The sequence below is a fragment of the Schistosoma mansoni genome (genome assembly GCF_000237925.1).
Source record: "Schistosoma mansoni, WGS project CABG00000000 data, supercontig 0340, strain Puerto Rico, whole genome shotgun sequence".
NCBI lineage: Eukaryota > Metazoa > Platyhelminthes > Trematoda > Strigeidida > Schistosomatidae > Schistosoma > Schistosoma mansoni.
Window position 1 is genome coordinate 2,370 of NW_017386188.1, and position 21,726 is coordinate 24,095.

Consider the following 21,726-nt stretch of genomic DNA (forward strand, 5'->3'; position numbering starts at 1 on the left):
CAGATAATTCCGCGTGATACCATGAAATAGTAGAGTTACATAATTTGGCTGATTGAATTGGGGGTTGTAAACATAGCTTTGATCCTAGTTGACACTCTTAAGGGAGCTGATGGTCTCTTTGGAATTATAATTCCACTAGTATTGCAGTTAGGGGTATTACTCTGGTATTTGGGCTGCGGCGGATCTCTTGTAACTGTAGGTGGAAATCGATAAAGTGTTTATCTAATTCTCAGCACTCATCCATAAACAATGTCTCTGACTGTGAATCTCACAGCAAGCATCAGCTGCCTAAAAATTTCATGTCTGGCTAAAAAGTTACAATAATCTCATTTTTAATAATAATAATAATAATAATAATAATCTCCGTTTGTAAACCGTTTGTCTCTCATTGGTCTTTTTTGATTTAGGATGAACAAACACCGTTGCATGTGGCATGTTTAACTGGGACACCAGAATTAATCGCTGTATTATTATCATGTAAAGCTAATCCGAATCTACCAGCTCGTGATGGTTATACAGCTTTGCACATTGCATGTAAAGAAGGTCGTCATGATTTGTTAGGTCAATTGTTAGAAGCTGGTGCTGATTTAAACGCTCGTACGAAGGTTAGTAGTCTCTTTCTTTGACGTGATTCAACCCATATTGTTCTTATGTTTCTATTCGATATTGCATTGGTTACCACTGTTGTCTGTAAATTCTATTAGAAATTTTGATATACATTTTCATCATAATGTTGTTAATTCTGTTTTTAACTGTTCATTCCTTCTCCGGTTATATCTTCTGTGCTTAGTCTTGTTTTCTGGCATTGATACTGTTACTACTTATACTACTCTTGGATTCGTCTCGATTATTCCATTTCAATTTGCCCATGTGTTATGTTAGTTTGAATTGATCACATAGGTACCAAGTTCCACGGTACCTCTAATTGACTGACCGACTAACTGTGGGTAGTTTTGAGCGTTCATTAACAACTAGCAGAAAAATTGTTATTTATGATCGCTTTATTATTCCAAGATTCGGTAATTATCTGCATTGACTTTAAAAAAATGCTAATAACACTTGTAACAGTTGGAAATGTATGTCTTTGAGTTTTCAAATGATTGAAATTAGTGAGGGCATGTGTTTCAGTCATCAAACTCAATTATGTTATGGTTTACACACATAAGTACATCGTTTTCCATTATTGTGTGATCTTGCCTATGTTAGAGCATGTCTACGTACACTCAGTTAACTCATTGATTTTAAAAGACTGTCCTCAGAAATTCAGTAAAAATCCATGAAATATGTCAATAGAAAATTATCTTTATCATTTGTCTCAAGTACGCTTTTTGTTCACTGAACGTTGAGTGACACTTTTCTTGGGTTGCCGTAAACCTTAACTTGAATGAAAAGAAATAGGATTTAAATCTGCCTGACCAAGTTGTTGTAAGTGGAGTTCATTAATCTTCTAATCACCTTTACACTTGATTTTAATCACAAGTGCTTTTTTAATTCCGAAAATAAATTTTATATTCTGTTAGAGGTTTGTAATTTTCTGTTGTAATATTTATGAGTGCACTTTATCAATCTCTATCGCTTATGTTAATTCTAAGTGGTATGCATCGATATAACTTCATATCTTACTATTTGTTGATTTACTTATTTATTTATGTATTTATTTAAACACATAAACATAGGTACTAGTAGGCACCAAATATATATGCACCGAACAAATCATTGAGTCTCTGTATCGGATGGGAAACTGCGCAGTTGCCTAAACCGAAGCAGGTGGTTTTCTTAGGGGGCTACTCCTCGATCTTTTTAACCTGAAGGTGTAATCCACAAGGCAGTGGATCAACGATAGGAAATGTGATCCCATGGTGGCTGGTGACCATTAATAGGTTCACACGCTATTTGTACTCTGAGGATCGTGAAGCCTATGTGCACATTGATTTGGAATCGGGATTTCCCAACTCCCCTAAGTGAATCCTCCGTATCTATCAAATTGTTCAAAGCACCGAACATTCTCTCTTCGTCCCCTCAATTTCGTATATATATATATATATATATATATATATATATATATATATAATCTTATTATTTATTTTAACACATAAATATTGGTACAAGGGAGCACGAGATATATGGCGCCACACAAAAATCATCATTTCATTTAATTGTGTGAGGACTCTGATGATACTGCCCGGATGCCCAGACCGAAACAGGTGGTTTTCTCAGGGGCCCACACCCGGAGCTTTTGACCTAAAGGTCTGATCCACAAAGCAGTGGAACATCATGAGGAGACTCCATCTCATGGTAGTCAGTGATCAACGATAGGTTCATACGCCATTCGTCCCCACAGGATCCTGGAGACCATGTGCACCATTGGTTTGAAATGAGGGTTTTCCAACTCCCCTAGGTAGACTCGCCGTGCCCATTAGCCCGGTTAAAGCGTCGGACGTTCGCTTTTCATCCTCTCAATTTCGTAAACAACAGTAATGACACGAGAAGGCAGTGAGTAGGACTTTCCTTGCAGAGGCTATATACGCGTGGCCGTGTGAGAGCATTTCGAGAGAGAGGGCGAGCCCTCCCCACTCTCGGCCGTAGCAGGGTTTATATATATATACATATATACATATACATATATATATATATATATATATATATAATACAAATTTGGATTCTTTACTTTGCCTGTTTTGTTCCGTTCTATTTTTATCTTTCTCTCTGTTTTGCTTTACTCCATGTATGTGTACAAAAATACACAGAAAGGTTTCACTGCTCTTCACTTAGCCGCTAAACGTGGCCATGTCAAAGTAGCTAAACAGTTAATTCAAGCACAACCAAAAAGTGTTAATGCTATCGGTCAGAATGATTTAACTCCGTTGCATATAGCTACACATTATAATCGTCTACCTGTCGTACAATTATTATTGGATAATAATGCACAAGTGGATTGTCGAGTAAGTTGAATAAATTAATCTCTATTATTATTATTATTATTATTATTGATAAGTCTTCTAAATGAACACTCAATTCAATTTCCTAGCCGCTTCTAATAACACCAGGCTAATTTTACATGGCAACTTGAACGCAAGAGATAGTGGAGGAAATTACTTGAAGAACGCTCTACCACGTGATTAGTTTACTTACAGAAAAACCAGGATAATTATGCAGTTTTAGGCGACCTTAGTCTTCTGGAAGTTTCTTGAAACGTACTACATATAGTAGCAGGATAGGTATATATCTAATCAGAAACGTGGCGTGTAACTCTTTACTCACTAGATGTTTTTTTGAAGCTTCTTTACACCATTGATTAGATTTCCCAGAGTTTTCTGGACTACTTAGAATTTTTAAAGAAACACTTAAAAAACCCTGACAACCATTAATAATACTATTACTATTATTGTTTATGAGATATCACTCCTATAGATTTTACCTTTTTAATCAAACTTTACTATATATATTATCAAAGTTTTAGCGAGAAATTCAAATTGTTATACCAACAGCCTGTCGTATATTATATTTGTTGTGCCATCATAGTGAATAAATGACTCAGAATAAGCATATGATGATCATGGAACTGCTGCTCGCTGCCCTAATGAAGATTTTGCTGGTAACGTAAACCAGCAAGAACAAGTTTCTAGAAAGTCAACAGAGATTCCTTTATCAAACAGATCCCTAAACAAATTAAAAATCCATACGTACAGTCTCCTAATTGTTGTGTAGCTCATTCTACTTATTTGCGTATAAACAACATAAATTCTTTATAGGTCACTAATAGGTTTTGCCCATAATATGAAGCACCCCAAGTTGAAAAAGTCGAAACTCTTATTGATTTATTTCTGTACATTGAAAACAAAAAAACACCTTAAACGTTCCTGTTTTTAGAGTGTAAACTGCTTTATATATGTAGATCAAATTGAAATGATAAGATTGCCCTTAAAAATAGTACGCAGCTACTTTTTACATGCTATTTATTCAACTGCACACCTATTTCAACTAGTAACACTACCCATCTATTTAAACATACTTAGTGGAAAAAGATCGCACCTACAACCTATAATAAAACTCTGGCGGATTTAATTTACAGACTATCGTTTGATTCTGAATAATGTATCCATCTCATAGTTGAGTGGGGTGCTGACTTTCTAGTCCCCATACGTAAACCCAAAACACTATTGCAGGGTATTAAATGATGCAAAATAGAATTTATACGAAATAGCTAAACGAATAACGTCACTAGGCTATGTGGTCACCGTGTCATTTAACAAAGTTTGTATGAATAAATTTAGAATCCATCAAGTGGATAAACTTCTAAAGTACACAGAAGTAGTTACTTGTCAAAGAAGAAACCTATTCATGAAAAACAACAGATGCAATTCATTCAGTTAAGGATGAAATAGTTCAATCGTGCACACAGAAAACCAATAAGTAATACAACTGTTATGCAATCAAATTACATTGAATCAAGCAACTAAACTTTTAAAGAGTATAATATAATTACTTTACGAGGTAAAAATGTGCTTCAAATAATCTAGGTAATTAATGTTACCGTTAAACCTCAACCCAGTTCAAGCAATAACAATCAGAATCCAAATAAGTAATTTAGGATTCGCCAGGTTCCTAATTCAATTGGGACAAAATAGCACAATCTGGAAAAGTCACGTCCATAGAGTTATACTCGAAGAAAATCACTATTGCAAGTAAAACGACTAACAACAGTCCTATCTGGTGTCAAAAAATAAGCAGAATATGCAAATGAAGGTATCGAAAATAATAAAAATTTGCATTTAAGGATAAGACAAAGTATTATTATTTCATTTAATGTATCCTTGCAGGAATTTTTACAAAATAAACGCACAAAATGTATCTTACAATGTGTGATAGCCGGTGCTACTGCGGATAATGATGACTATCGATAGATAGACATATGGTAAAATTTCTTGGGTAATTTCATATTGGATGATGGAATAAAATTAATGGATGATGTCTTTTCCTACTGCTAGTCATTTATTCCAATCCCCCTTTAATAAACACAATTTAATGACATTTCATTGAAAAAAGCATTCATAATTCTTTTTCTGGTTTATCATCATCAAATTCATATTCTGTTTTCTTTTTCCAAACTGTGTGACTATTTACTGCCTTGTTTAAAATGCATGGACACACACACGCACACACTAGTAATCTACATTACATTCTATTCTGTTTTCTTATTTCTCTTGAAAAAGAGATTACTATTTATCAGTATGTAGAACATACATGTTAGGGACCATTGTTTAATCGGTATTCATATCTATATTATAAACTCCTTTACTGCTCTGTTGGGTGTCATTTGTTCATTCAATTGATTTCATCCACTACATAACGTACCCTATTATTATTACTTTTACTAGTCATGTGTTCTGCGTTCATTCACGTGATAATATCTTAGTTAAACCCACCATATATCTGATTTGAGTTGGTTTTATATATATTATGATAGAGACAGAAAAATTACTGTTATGCTTTTTAGGTGTTCGTACATGTGTGTGTAATTAAATCAGTTTAATATATTTTGATTAATGACTTTGCTCGTGAAACAATGTAGGAACCAACAAAAAAAACCCAACAATGCTTTAGTCAAAGTTGTCAAATGTTCTAAACAGAAAAACAATAGGCTAATGTTATGCTATTTCTTTCTTTAATACTGATTTATTCAAAAAGATTCCTATTGAAAAACAAACACAAAATAGTCATTGATTTGATAGATATGTGTGAAATAATAATTTCGTTTTAGTTTCTTTACGGTTTCCCGTTTTAAAATTCTAAACATCTTGCCGTAGTCATAACGTTGATAGGTCTTTCTTAAACATACCTTTATTAGCATTTAGTAAATTGATTTAGATTTTTATTTTTGTGTGATATCATTATTACCCATTCATTCGATTACCCACCGAGATTTGATATGTTAGCGTCAAATGTATTACTTGGTTGTTTAATCAGAAACAGATGAAGTGGATTTTTATTGTCACTGTATACTTGAAGATTGTATGTGTATATCTTTGTTATTTGAATATCACGCTCCCTATGATTCATCCGCGTCTTTTTTGTTACATTATTTTATTTATTAACTAATCTAACAAGTTCAGATTCATGTACTTGACTTCAAATCACACTCCTACTGTCAAAGCTAGTGATATACTATCCTATTGATCAACTCGAAACAGGTGAGGCCAGGTTCTGATATGTGATTTAGTGGCTGTAATTCACATTGCCTAATCATTGAACAACCAGTCAAAAGCATTTGACATTTGGAACAATCTATACTTCTTTTCGTGTTTGTGAACTGTTCATTTTTAATACTACATCTTTTCACTTAATGCTGCTATCACTTCACTTATCACTGCTCATCAACGTCTACAACATGTATCAACCGTATGCCCACACTTTTAAGTTCAAAATAATTTCAAAATCTCATTCCCATGAATAATTTATTGTAGTAAATCAATTTATTGTTTTATATGTGAGCACTATAATAATTCTATTAGTCTATTCCATTCAAATATTAATTCTCTTTGTTTTATGCTAAATATATTATCCGATTCGGATCAATCAGATGATACTCCAAATAAGCAAACCTTAGAAAGCGAGTCAAAATGATCTAAATTCGAAAATTAGGCTTATACTTTTAACAAACTTTTGTTAATCGCATTGTAGCCACATACACTTGACACATCTTAATCTGTAGCTTCACCATTGGGAAAATTAGATGGATGATGTATTTCTTTGACGTTTATTTTTTCGATTAAACGTGGTGGAAATGCCTGTTTGATTATTGGATGTTATTCATCTTCAAATGAAATATGGCTTGTAATGTGTGTACTTGAATGAGCGATCATGTTTCATTTCGTGTTCGATCATATATTCTTAATCTTCGATGAAGTTTTCAGATTTGTAATTTTAAAATTACGTTTCTTTTTCACTTAAGGATATGATCCATTTTTATGGCTGACCGGTAGTTAAAACTACTTAGTCATATCGACACTTCACATTATCCAGATCTTTTTGTCAACATAGCGATAACAAGCTATCGTCAGTATAATTGCCAACCAAATCAAGCTTTGTCCGTAGTGTTTATATAAATCTTAATAAATTTAGCTCAATTACCAGATAAAGTACTTGATCTTGTTGAATACTATTCAAAGAGTAAATACCAAAACACTTCTGTTTTGGTTTCGTTAAGTTTCAGTAGTTACAGTGATTTTTTACTACGTATCAATGACTAAGCAATAAGCTCCTACGATACCCTACCGTCATATATTAAGTAAATCCATTTGACTTTTATTCTGTCTTTCTTTATCAATAAATTTTTTTAGGGACTATTGAACTTTGAATCTGATAATTAATTTTACTGCCAAGTCTTCTGATGGTTTAGTATCGAAACAATTAATGTTGTTATAAATTATATGATTACACCTGTTGTTTTTATTTTAAGGCTGGCAATGGTTATACGTCGTTACATATGGCAGCTAAACAAAATCATTTAGATATTGCTACGCTTTTATTGGCTCATGAATCTGACCAAATACAAATCGCAAATTCATCATCACGTAGTGGATTTACACCATTACATTTAGCTGCACAAGAAGGTCATACTGATATGGTTTCATTACTACTACAACATGGAGCTGATCCAAATCATCAGTCGAAAGTATGTTGAATTAAATATTCTATTAAATTATGAAATTTATTTATGCTATTATGTTATCAAGTATACTTTTATTTTATTGATGACATTCTAGTCTATGCTTCGTTATTGACACAGATTACTGAATAAGAAAAGATAAATTGATTTAATCAATATTTAGTCGACTGGTCGTAATCAAGAGATGAATATATTGAAGTTTGTGCAACTTATGAATGATCTGTTGAACAGACAGTTATGACAGCTGAACTGGTGGAAAACTTTCGTGATTCAAGATCACTGGCAGATACTAACTATAAAAAAACATTCGTAAAATATGCTTTCAGATGATTAAAGTTTAAATGTATGCTAAGTAGAACTTTATTGTAATATTGCGAAATTTTTGTAGAGAATCCTTTATTGTAACGAAATTTTTTGTAATGAATAAATCTATAATTTTTCTTAAAAAAACAATTGTATTTTTTTTCTCATAGAATGGTCTTGCACCACTACATTTAGCCGCTCAAGAAGATCACGTGTCAGTAGCACAAATTCTAAAATCGGCTGGTGCTAAAATTAGCCCTCTAACTAGAGCTGGTTACAGTCCGTTGCATACAGCATGTCATTTTGGACAAATTAACATGGTACGCTACTTATTAGATTTACCCGATGCGCCAGATATTAATCAACGAACACAAATGGGTTTTACTCCATTACATTTAGCTACACAACAAGGTCATTCACAAGTGGTCCGTTTACTCTTAGAAATGGGTGCTGACAGTAATGTTAGAAATCAGGTAGGTGACAATTTCTTTTATTTTTTAAATGCTTTGTGAGTATGATCCAAATTAATCTAGCTAGATGAAATCGTATAAGTCTCATTTCATTGAAATGTAAGTGTAAACAACAGTTTTGCACTATTTTCGGAATTGTTTTGAGATGGATCGATAGATAGTAGTAGTTTACATTGTCTAAATAAGCGTATTAAATTGTATGTTCGGATAATCCTTATTAATGTTTATATTCTATTTATCAGGTTACAATGGAGTCACCAGTTGCGCGGATTGTGTTTTAATATTTGATGGTTTAAGTAAACCAGAAAGTAATCATTGACCTGGATTTCGTGCTAGTTTCCACTCGTCGAGTGATACTTTTCGAGTAGTGCCGAATCAAGAATTTCTTACAGTAAACATCAGTTCGATTCTCTTAGGACTACATATATGAACTATGTAATCAGATTCAGGGTTTCTCACCAATCACTTAACGGTTTTCAGTATAAAAGACGCACAGTTTTTTTTATTAGATGCACCTTGACGATTAATAGATTAATTACTAGATCATATGTGTTGTGAACAGAACACTAGTTGGGGACAATCGAATGTATTTAAGCAAACATTACAGACTATCTCAGTAAATTCTGATAACCAAACAATGAACAGTCAATTTGCAAATTAACAACCAATTGTTTCAATCTTCACTGTTTCTTCTCTAATTCCATTGCTCATGCATTTTCCAAACGATTGCGCTTCATTTCAGTTCTTTCGTCATCGGTCTTCTGCGAAAATACATTCTATGTCTGACCAACACCATATACTACTTATATAGATATAAGTAGACCACACCACATATGTTTTGCATATTTTTTAAAATTTTTTAGATGCTAATTGCTGGTTTACCATACTTTATTTCAAATTGTCAATGATTATCAGGGATTAGAACTTATGTTATACTTTCTAACCAGATTTCTCTTCATGTTTGCCATTAAATCAAATCGGAAATCCATTTCTAATATATGTTTCCACTTTAGATCGATAGCATGTTTTAAACTTTTTTCACTGAATCCATTAACAGATCACTATTAAACCACCATTGAAAACCTGGAAGCACTGGACGGCCGTTTCGTCCTAGTTAAACAATAACACCATTGGATGCCTGCTCAGTGGTCTAGAGATTAGGCGTTCGCGCGCAAAACTGATGGTCCTAGGTTCGGTTTCTACATGCAGGATCGTGGAGGTGCATTGCCGAGGATAACCATACTATGACGAAATGGCTGTCCAGTGCTTTCAGGTTTTAAATGATGGTCTAACATTGATCGCTTCATGGTTTCAGTGAAATTCAACAGCCTCCACAACCCTATTCTGTCAATTTGACGTTTTCTATTGACTGTATTTTATGATATATTTTAGCCTATCACATCAACAGAACGATATACTTGAGTTTCACTAACTCTTTTTAGTTTCATCGAAGCAATATATATATATATATATATATATATATATATAACGGCCATTCAATCATTTCTAACTGAATTCAGTTGACTCTAAAATATGCACTTATTGTGTTTACAAGGGTGAATATGTCACAACGACACTGAAAATATCCTTGGCTGGTGTATGGCTTTGCTTATTGTTTTGAAATCTATTTACTATTTCTTCCTAATATTTTTCATTTGACAAGTATTGTCGATCCAGCTACGTTATTAATGCCGAAATGTAAATAGGCTTATTATTATTCATCAATTCTGACACAAAAGATATCTAAGTATTTTCACTTATCAGCCATTCAGAGTTAGAGAAAGAGTGATATTTCTATAATCTTGTGACAGTACTTTATTTGATGTCTCGATGGGTTCTATCAGTTCATTTTTAAGTACTGAGTCGCTGGTCTGAACTTCTCATCCATCTTGTTCAGCTTAAAAAATGGAGTTGAATTTCTAGTCACACCATATTCGCAATGATGAAATTAGACAGTATTTATTTGTCCACAGCGACAATAATTCAGTTTTTGTCACCATCTTGAAACACCGGCTGCGATACCGTGAGGGTGCCTTACAAATGTCATCCCAGCGGCTTCTACTTCGAGTATTATTTGCTGTCGCTATAACTAGTTAGAAAACGTGAGGGGCATTCATTTTATGGTATGGCATCACGATCTGTAAAAGATTGCATAGGAGTGGCATCTATCTGTCTATCATGACTCCCTGATCGGGGTCCTGAAGACGTTGCGATGTGAAACGTTATCAGGTATAGTGCAGAATAGGTATCCTTCACAAAAGTGAGTAGAAGTCGCTTAACAGAATGCACTCTTCCTGATTACGGTTTTATCAGCACTGTTTCTCATATTGTAAACTGTTCTCATTCACGTTTTATCATGCTCTTCCCTCTCTGCCTTTTCTCTCAACAATTTTTATTTCTTTATTTTTGTTCAGTCCACTTATTTCGACGCGCAGTTTTCTTGGTGCTTATCGGTATAAAATGAAATCTCTAGCTTCCATGTAAATTTCTTAAGTGTCGAAATTGACTTTATTAACCTTAGGTATCGACTTAATATATATTGAAGTATGCATATATGATATTGACTTTCGTAGTCGTAATCTTTTCTTACTACATGAACCAAATAATACATCAAGTTTTCTATCAACTGTATATTTAACGTAGAAACACTTATGATCATTAATGAGGATAGTTTTTCATGGTAAATCTCATTCAGTACCATCGGCAAATCAATTTATAATCTTGTGAAGTCATTTTGAAAATTTCCGTATTTACTGCTGACGTAATTGTCACGGTATTTTTTAAACCGGAAAAGTTTCTTTAGTTCTCTTGTTTTTTATATGACAAATATGAGTTCAATAGCGTCAATTAACCGTAATTAGTCTATACTCTTCCTAACTGTCAGTGATTAGATTTTTCTGGATTGTATATACTGTGTATATGTCTAGAAGCCTGCATTTTTTGAACAGTTGCTCTCTGTCTCTGATTTTATTCATAATGTTTATCTTACTACTGCAAAAATATGCAAATCAACATTCGATTCGTTTCCTAGAAATAATTAATTGGTCGTACAACAACATTACATATTCATAACTGGCACCATTTTGTATTGAAATCTTCCTCAAAATTTTATTAAAATAACCTTAAGTTTACATTCCATTGAAAATAGTCTTTTCATAGTGATTGTTGGATCGGAATGAAGAGGATTATCAAAGAAAATTTCCTTCGCTGAATTCTCGTTATATATATATATATATATACTGAGAGGTGAAAATATAGTCTGTTGAAATGAATAATGATGATACTTAGCATTATAGTTATTTTTATTATTATTAGTGTTATTGTTATATTGGTTTCAATGATACTATATAATCCATGCTTCTGTATGTTTTTTGCTCTTCATTTCACATTTCGTTCGATACGTCGGACTGTGTTGAATATTGACATATGATCATCACTATTCACTGAACACCTCTTTATAGCAAGGTCTGACACCAGCACATATAGCACGTAAACAGCATTATGTTACAATATTTGATATTTTAAAAACTGTCACTACAACTGTAGTCAGTTGGGAGGAGGAACATGAAGAACTGGATCAAACGCTAATGTTAGAACATCCAGATTTTATGCGTGAACATCCATTTACAGAATTAGATGAAGATGGTGTTGGTATGTTATTTAGCAATTTTTAATATTCATATGTTATTTTTTGATGACCATTTGCAGGATTCGTCTAATTATCTATTTTCCACTTCTTATTTGTTAACACTGCTCCCCTACTTTTTATGATTTATATAATGGAAGTTATCTGAAATTTTTTCAATGTTCAATAAGTGTGTTCTTTCTCGAACCATTTTGGATATTTTCTCATTCATTTTGGACTTGAATATTAGATATTATACTGAAAGTTTCGCTAAGGTTTTTATTTCACGCTGTAATTCTCGTTATATTTGTGTTTTTCACCCAAAATATTGTGATTGGCTTCACTGATTTGTTCATCATACCAAAGAGCTCGAGATATGTTCATACATATTTAATCACATTCATGTAAATTAGTTACCACTGAGTGATAGAGTAAGTTGCTTTAAGAAAGGACTCTTTTCTAATGAATTTATTTACAATGATGGACAATTGTACCAATATGTATCAAGTCATGAACCTAAAAACAATTTATATATTTGTTAGCATACCAATGCAGGTTGAACCGTGATAGGAAAATTGTCTGCTTAATATTTTGTAAGTCAGTGGTTATGAGAGAGGAGAACATATATTCATCACGGCCAGTAAAGTAACTGTGAGCAACATTAACCTAATAGTTGAAACGGAGGCTATCTATTGTTTTAAGTTGATAATAAAGTAATAATAATTATGATAATATTGAAAATAGAGATATCTTTTAACAGTTATATTAACGAGTCCATCCAAGCTAGACCACTGCCGAATACCTGGAAGCTCTGAACAGCTGTTTTCTCCTAGTGTGCCACTCCTCAACAGTCAACATCCACGATCTTGCATGCAGCACTCAGACCCATAAAATTCTTTCTCGCGCGCGAACTCTTAACCTCTAGACCATTGATCTAGGACTAGCCGGACTAGCTTCATGATATATTTGCTGGAGTTCTAATGAGAATTAGTGTCTTGTGTGAGACAGTTATCCACCTCAGACAATGGATGAAAAATTTAGCAAGATGATGAATCGATTGAAGTTAGACATTTATACCGTTAGATTATGATTGCCATTCACTAAACTATGAATAACAAGACTATAGTATGTTATATCTAAGATTCACTGTATGAAATATTCTTCAAATTAACTACTTCAGTCGATTTCTAGGTATCACTAAAATCCCGAGTATGTTTATGTTTCTATCTGTTCGAAATTGTTAAGGTTATTATCTTGGCAGTCATGTTAACCTGACATTCTAAGGAAATTTCTTGACTGGCGTTTGTAGATTGAAAATACTTTATTCGTATGGTCTTTAGAATATGCTCTAATTATTTTTTATATGACTAATTTTGTATGGAAATAAACGTGTGATTAGTTTAATTCATCTCATGTTTGTTGTTGTTCTTAGTATTTTTGTTAGTATTGAATAAATAGGTAGTTTGCGCCACTTCTGTTTATTTCCTGAATAATTAAATTTAACTGTAGAAACTCGCTAATGGAACAATGTCCATAATATACTTTCTAAGCTGAGATTTGGTAAATTTTTTGTTTCAGCATTATGATACCTCCTAATATTATCATATTTATTTATTTGAACACATAAATATTGGTACAAAAGGGTACCGAATACATATGCATCACACAAGTCACTTGATTTATGTGAGGGCTGTGATATTTCCCGGGTGCCCAGAGCGAAGCAGGTGGTTTTCTTAGGGGGCCACACCCGGAGCCTTTGATTTAAAGGTCTAATTCACAAGGCAGTGTAGCATCGTGAGGAGATGGAGTCCCATAGTAGCCGGTGACCAATAATTAGTTCATACGTCATTTGTTGCCTCAGGATCCTGATGTCCATGTGCACCATTGGTTCGGAATCAGAGTTTTCCAACTCCCCTAGGTGGATTCTCCATATCTACCAACCCGGTTAAAGCGCCGGACATTCGCTTCTCAATTTCGTAAACAACACCCTCACCTCGAGAAGGCATTGAGCAGGATCTCCCTGATAGTAGTTGTTTCCACGTGGCCTTGTGAGAGCATTTGGAGATGGGGTGCTGACTCTCTCCATTCTCGGTCTTACCAGGGCATTTGGTGTTTCCTTGAAAGTAGAACTTTAATTTGTTTGTTCAGTCGTTTTATTTCTCAGTTGTTTATTCACGACCAGAATTCATTAACTCGTTTTTTCAAATAAACCACTTATAGCGTAGACAAGATTTTTCTCTGTTAATGGAATATTGAGCTTACAGCACAGCAGTTAGCTTTGTATTACTCTTCAGGTGTTAAATATTGTCTATGAAAGTAAAATGATTACGCAGAGTGCATTTATATAATCATAAGTTTCTTGTACATCATGAGACGATCGAGTGAGCAGTGTTGAGAGTAAGCATATGGTACTAGATGAATATAGGAAGTCAGTTGATGAACTCGTTAAGCTTCTAACTGAGATATCTGTAACATGTGTTACATATGGCTAGCAATCACACAATACTGGCTCGAGTAAATATAGATTCAATGAATGTTGAGGTGAACCGAATCAAGACATAACATCGTTCAGTTAAATAATTAACTGTTGAACGTGTTCTGTATTACAGCCACGATGTTTAATAACTTCACTGTACGTTTTGTCGATGCGTGTCATAACTGCTTCACAAAGCTATATATGTACATATTTCTAACTGATTAGTCAAATTATACAGTGAATACAAATCTTTTTACGTCATTGTCACTAGAAGAATTTTAGTTATGATTGTTAAGATTAGGTACAATCTTTATGCTTGGTTTTTAATATGCCAACTTTCTAACCGTAATTGTGACATTATTTGGCGCCAGTATTTAAGACTTACGTCATTTGAGGCAATTGTGTTTGGAAGAAATAAAGGAATTGTTTAATTTACCCAAAAAATGTCCTCTTTGTGTACTGTTTGTTATCTCACCAGACCACAAATGCACTAGTCTTATCGAGAAAAAAATAGACGAATTTTACAAACTGTGTAAAATTGTAAACTTAAACACTGAAAATCCTTTTGATAAATTAACCCAGGTGGTTTTTGTGAAGATTGTTCAAATGGAAGATAGATTTCTGACTACTGAATAACTTTACATATAATGTCACTGAAAATCAAGAAAAAATTTGAACATCAGTGTTTTTTCCTGATAAGTATTCCACTACTCCTCTTCGTCATTTCTCTCAAAATAATTGTACCATTATAATGAACATATGATTTAAATACATCCCATAAACTTGAATGCTTCTATTCTTGTGTGGTACGAATTTGAAGGCGGTTTACAACTACCATCAAGAAAGAATATTAAAGGAAAGACAAAAAAATATAACCATTTAATTAATTCAAAGACATAAAGACTTTAAATTAACTACATGTAAACGTGGAGTCAAATATGTTTTGTTCAAACAACACAGTAGTCTAGAAAGCTATTGTACAAATAGATAAGGCAGAGGATGAAATATGAATTTCAAAATTGTTTTCTTCGTAAGGTAAAATTGAGTTACAATCAAATTAAACAAAATGCGATAAAATAAACAGTGGAAAGAGATGAAGTGATGATTCATACGTAGTTTCTACAGATTAACTAGGTCAAAGAAAATCAAAATGTAAATGATCACATAAATTAAGAGTTACTGAATGTTTACACATGTATGCGATTAGTAATTTGATTATGATGAATGCAAGGTTGTATGTAAATTTGACCTTTCTGAACAATGAAAATATGTAGTCTCAACCTACATGCAATATTCAATTAGCATTTAACAATATACTATACCTTGTAAATACACTGTTACCTAAACATGTTTACATATATATATTCATAGGCTTGGTAGGTTGGATTCCAGTCATTTCATATTGAAATGGTATTTTTCCTGAAAAAAAAGCACAAATAAGTTCGAATGTGTACTACTCACCGAAAGAACTGGATAAATACACCTAAAATTATATTTGTATGTTGCAATCCAAACAAGTTGATAACTTTTTGTCAATACTATAGATAACAGTTATATGAAATTAGACAGAATTAGATATTTATTGAATTTGTTACAAAGTAAATAATTGTGGTGATGTGATAAAATGCTGATATATCATGAACTGTTCATATATTACACGTATAGATTAAAATTTTTAATATTTACATGCTAACAAGATACCGGAGTATTGAATAGCACTATTTTCTCTCATGGTCGTTTATATGAAACTCATCGACAACTTCATGGTTCATGTGTACTTTGTTTGAAACACTACACATTTATGTGTTCTATGAGATAACTATCTATATAAACATGGAGAAGTCTGATTTTTTTTAATTTTATACGCAATAACTCAATAGTTGGAAACCGAATCTTATAATTAATCACTTCATCATGGTATTATTTGGCAGTGTTTTTCGATGCAGTAGAATAAAAGTCGCTGTTTAGTCTTTTTTTCTATTAATATATATGTTCAATACACCAACTTGAGTTAAGTATTATTTCAGTATGTATGTTTAAATCAATAATATCTAATTGAAATACCTTATTTATATAATTCACGCTGAAATCAACCGTGGAAATGTAATAGCAGAGACATTGTATCATCATTTTTTATGATGAAATAATCAGTTTTCCGACAATATAATGTAGTTGAGTGTTGATTAACCTCTACACAAATGAAATGAAGTATGTAGTCGTGTCAAAAGTGGAAAAGTTGTCACTAGTCACAATAAACGACATCGACTATATTACAAACTGACGGAAATTAAACTTGTGCCTTTGAAAACTGATTTATTTCCTGTGAGACTTCATGTTCCTGCGTTTTATCTCTTGTGGGGTTGTTGGTTCGCACTGTTGAGGGGTTCCATACTAGGACTAAACCGCTATTCAGTTCTTTCTGGTTTTCAGGGATACCTCGACTGTGATCAATTAATGACGAATACAACCTACAGATTGAAACAATCTTTAAAAGAACCTTTTAGCTAAAATAGGCATTTATATATACGACAATCAGTGAATAATAAATGACTTTGCCAATGTATACATCGATTAGTTTTCTGTTTAAATTAACATTTTGAATTCTCCTCCTCCTATCTCTGGATTTTATCCAGTATTCATCATCACCATTCTAACCAATAATATTTCATTGTTTGAATTTCTCACATTTAAAGAATTATCTTTTTGTTTTGTTTCTATCTGTTTCTCCTTTACTACTGTTTCGATAATCAATTTTCATCATTAACAAAACAATGCAACAATTTTCAGCACCTTCACCATCAATTTCACATCGGTTGTCATCATCTGATAAGAAGATAAAATCAAATGAAGATGATCATTATTATTCATCTGATGTTACAGAACAAAAGCGTGAGTAATTTATGATCTAATATATCCCTTATTTCTCTTGTTAATGTTTTAACGAATTGGATTTTTAGGGGGTGTTAACTTACAGATAACTATATTATATGTTTTCTTATTGTATGGTTAAGTTATTAACTGAAGCTTTAACCAAGCGTTCACTAGTCGAAACTTGGTTTCTGTATCTGTAAAGGATAAACTTCTTCATCCGTTTACCTCTGTGTGTATTTACCAGTTCACTTGCTCTTTTTGAGCAAAGCACATAGACCTTATTCATCGCTTGCACTCAACTCGCATACGAGAACATATCACTGGGGGATTCTACAACTGTGAGAGGAAAGCAGTTAGAAGTTCTGTTCTTGAGTATTTTATCGATTCCATTCACTCCATTAATCCACAAGTTAATTCTAAAGTTGTTTATACAATTCTTCTAGATCTATTTAGATTTCTTTGTATCCAACTCCTTAAAATAACAAAAAGTCTTACCATCCATGCGATCAAGTCAGAACTGTGCGTACAAAAGAAGTACGTCTTATTGTCATCTTCACCATAGCCTTGAACTATTATTAATAATATTATATCCCCCTCTCTCTTTAATTATTTCTCATATCCCTATGATTTCATTCGTGAGTGTTTCTGATATCACTTCGTTTCACTTTACCCCTCTATCACTCTTAATTCTTGTAAGGAAACCACTTTAATGATCTTACTCCATTCACGTTATAATTTGTCGTTAACTTATTAATTTTACAATCTTTTACTTGCACATGCACATATAATCTTTTATTGTTACATACAATCTAATATTATAACGTTACTATTACCGTACCATGTTTATCCACTGTTCATATGTCCTCACGGAATTAACAAAGAACTGAATTATTATAGTTTTATATTCACTATGTTGTAAGCTTTCATTCGATTTACTAGTTGTACCTTAATCATTGCTACTTTAATTAGTCATTTTCTACTCCATTTTCTAAAACTTAGCTGTGTTTAAATTGATGGTTTTTCATTTGACATATGGTGCAGTCTGATAATTGATATTTATAAACCCATGAATTCCGGGAATAAAGCAACAGATCATTGCCTGTTACTATGTTTTCATATCAAACTGAGTACTGTCATAGAAGTAAAGTTTGCGTCCTGATCCAGCAAGCGTTTAGATTATCTCGTGACTGCTCATTACTAATCGAAGTATACTATCTGTCAAAGCTTAGGATGTAGATTGATAGACGATAAAATATACCTACTCGGAGTAGGGAATTCTAACCCGTAAACTTGTTGATGAACCTTATCTTAGCTATCAATTGAAGAACGCATAATAAAACCCAAGGGTCATAACATCTAGCACATCTGCAATAAATGTTATCATAATGTTTGTGTGCACACGTTTCCCGTATGCCTTCTTATTCAGAGCATTCATGTACAGGTTTTTTCACACCATTTTTTAATAGATATGCATCTTCAAGTATTCCACTAGATAATGTATTTGATACGAACAAGACATTATAGAGAGCTTTTGTGTTACTTTTTATACCCTTGAATACTAATTTTCTTGCGTTACATTCTATGAATTGAAGACGTTATAAGTAGTTCGACAGGTTGTTTGTATTCGGTGAAAGAGTAGTTATTAATTATTATCGAGATTTTAAATGTCAATCCATAATCATACAGATAATCATATCCAAAGATTCAATACACTTACCCACTCTTCTAAAAGCGTACAATGCGCTATGCTAAAGAATTTGCTTTGTTATCTAGTTTGAAGTTGGTTTAAAGTTATGCTTAGTGTTCACAGTCCTTCAACTTACAAGTGATCTGGATAAAAATAACCGCGCATAGATGGAAACTCGTCAGTTAATCAACTTTGACTGGAACTGTCAATTTAAATGCACGTGGATGGAAACGGAGTCAGAAACTCTGCATTGTAGGAAACAACCTTGTTAAGAAAATTCTAACTCGAAAAAAGCATTTGACTACTTAAACTCTGTCCTGGCATTTGAGTGAACTTCATTTAGCAGAATTTAACACCTCATAGTGAAAGCCGAAATTCTTCGGAAATCATGAGTCCGAAACCCCTTCTAACAACCAGAGCCACAATTAATATAGGTACATAGAATGTCCGCACAATCTGAGAGACCGATAGGACCTTTCAAGTAGCTGCAGAAATGAAAAAATACAACCTGTCGGTGCTTCCATTAAGTTAAATCCACTGAACAGAGACTGGACAGAAGAGATTAGCTCTGGCTTCGCACACAGAGGAAGATGCACTAACGCTTGACAAAGCACAAAAAACACTTGTAGGGTGGAAATCTCATGAATCCAGGATCATCAAAGCATCCTTCAACACAAAGAAGGAGGAAATAACAATAAATATTATCCAATGCGATGCACTCACCAATGACAGCAGTGAAGATGATTAAGATCATTTTTATGTGAGACTGATATCGAATGTTTAGAATTCATTCACCTACACACGAAGTACAGCATTGACTTAATTAAATCGTTTAAGGTTATTAATAAGCGGGTCGGACTCCATGTTATTTAAATTCACAAAAGCCAAATCTATCAGAAGGCTTTAACCTGATCTTTTTATTAAAAAACAGCTGGTTGAGAGCCATCGCTACCTTGGTAACATATTGACCCTTTTTCAATTAATTGTCGTCATAATTTAATGAGTTGACCTCACATGTTTAATTTTCCTTTTTAAGCTTAAAAATTTCGTTAGACCAATTTCCTAATATACTGGAACCATTAGCTCAAGTAATTATAAAAGGAATCCACCTTATTCAAACTTGAATTCTTAACCTCTTTTATATTCCACATTAGCTTATTCGTTATTGATTGACAATTCATTTTTAACATTATGTCATCAATTGGAAATAATAAAACACATTAGCTTTTATACAATTTATTAGGCGGAGACGTAACCCAATGAATTCATCGCATTCTTATATCCATAACGTCCCTACTGTTTAAATAATATGCTATTCTGAAAAATAGTACAGTTTACATAGACTTTTCTAATCTGGCACTTGTACAAATCATATAGATATTCAGGGGGATAACATTTAGACTGTTATCTGCAGTTTCTCTCTTCAAACAAATGGAACATAGTGTCACATATGTCATAAGAAATATTGTCAATCAAATCATAGAGGATGGCCTAATGTGTCGTTTAACCAACTTCATCTCTCACCCATCAAACTACTGCTTACTCCTTCATTTCATTCACAGTACATGAAACCCCTGTGTTAAACTATGATGACACATTATTACATAGTTGAGAAATTAGGACGAAATAACTGTTACTACTGGATATTCAACTGCTTTTTAGTTTTAGACATTACGGCTTTAAATTCATCCACAATACACTTCAATTTACGTTTTCGCTGATCTTATTAATAAAACTGAACGCATTCAATGATATATATATATATATATATATATATATATATATATATATCTGTTTTATCTGATACTTCCTCCATAACACTTGTTTGGAAATTGAAAATTATCCACCTTTCTCCGTATTGATCTTGAATAGCATCGTTAGAATAATTTACCTGTTCCTCCACTGTTTTTACTCAGATTGTCAATTTGTTTCATTGATTTCACCAAATATTTATATGCTCTACTTGTTCTGATGACTTATTATTTAAATTAATGAGGAGTTTGTGTCAGTATTTATCTTTTTTTTTCTATTACTGTTCTTTTCGCTTCCAGGTCATACTGGTTTATTCAATTCAGCTTTTGATAGTACAATATTAGCTGAAACGGAGAATGATGATATTTGGGGCCAAATGGAGTATATGCATTCCACGTTGAGTAAGAATTTTCATTTCTTTTAGAATTGATCATCCATGCTCTTTTGTTAGCCGTAATAGAAACAATTCATTTCCTTTCATTGGATTTTGTGGTCGACATTTCAATGAAGATTTTTTTAAATAAAAAAAAATCAAGGTTTTTTTTTTAAACTTTTTAAAACCGTAATATGTAGCGCGATTCTGTTATAATTCTGTTATGATCAGACTGTTCAATTTATGTGTATTACACTCTAACTGTTAACTTCATAATTGTTTCTTTTACTATCTAGTCACCTTAGAGTATGTAGCAATGATTTTTAATGTATTAAAATATTAGTTCAAATAAACTATTTGCACACGTTCACTTGCAGGGCTTTTGTGGAAAACAATTCTCTCTGCGGCGAATACAACATGCAAAATTTAATAAGTCGTAATTTATGAGTTATTTTTCTGATCACTTAAAAATATTTGTGGAGATTGTTGAGTTTCAAAGA

The 21,726-nt window shown here is 32.8% G+C and overlaps 1 protein-coding gene across 1 annotated transcript in view; it reads left to right on the top strand.

The window, feature by feature from the left end:
• Nucleotides 1–407: 407 nt before the first annotated feature.
• The window catches only part of Smp_139110 (ankyrin 2,3/unc44, putative), a gene marked incomplete at both ends in the record, with an annotated part of 38,676 nt that continues 17,357 nt past the window's right edge, over nucleotides 408–21,726 (top strand). The window contains 7 exons of the mRNA XM_018792352.1: nucleotides 408–605; nucleotides 2,748–2,942; nucleotides 7,460–7,675; nucleotides 8,143–8,445; nucleotides 11,904–12,093; nucleotides 17,331–17,432; nucleotides 21,153–21,254. Of these exons, the coding sequence (XP_018644206.1) occupies nucleotides 408–605; nucleotides 2,748–2,942; nucleotides 7,460–7,675; nucleotides 8,143–8,445; nucleotides 11,904–12,093; nucleotides 17,331–17,432; nucleotides 21,153–21,254 (1,306 nt within the window). The remainder of the gene's footprint in view (nucleotides 606–2,747; nucleotides 2,943–7,459; nucleotides 7,676–8,142; nucleotides 8,446–11,903; nucleotides 12,094–17,330; nucleotides 17,433–21,152; nucleotides 21,255–21,726) is intronic.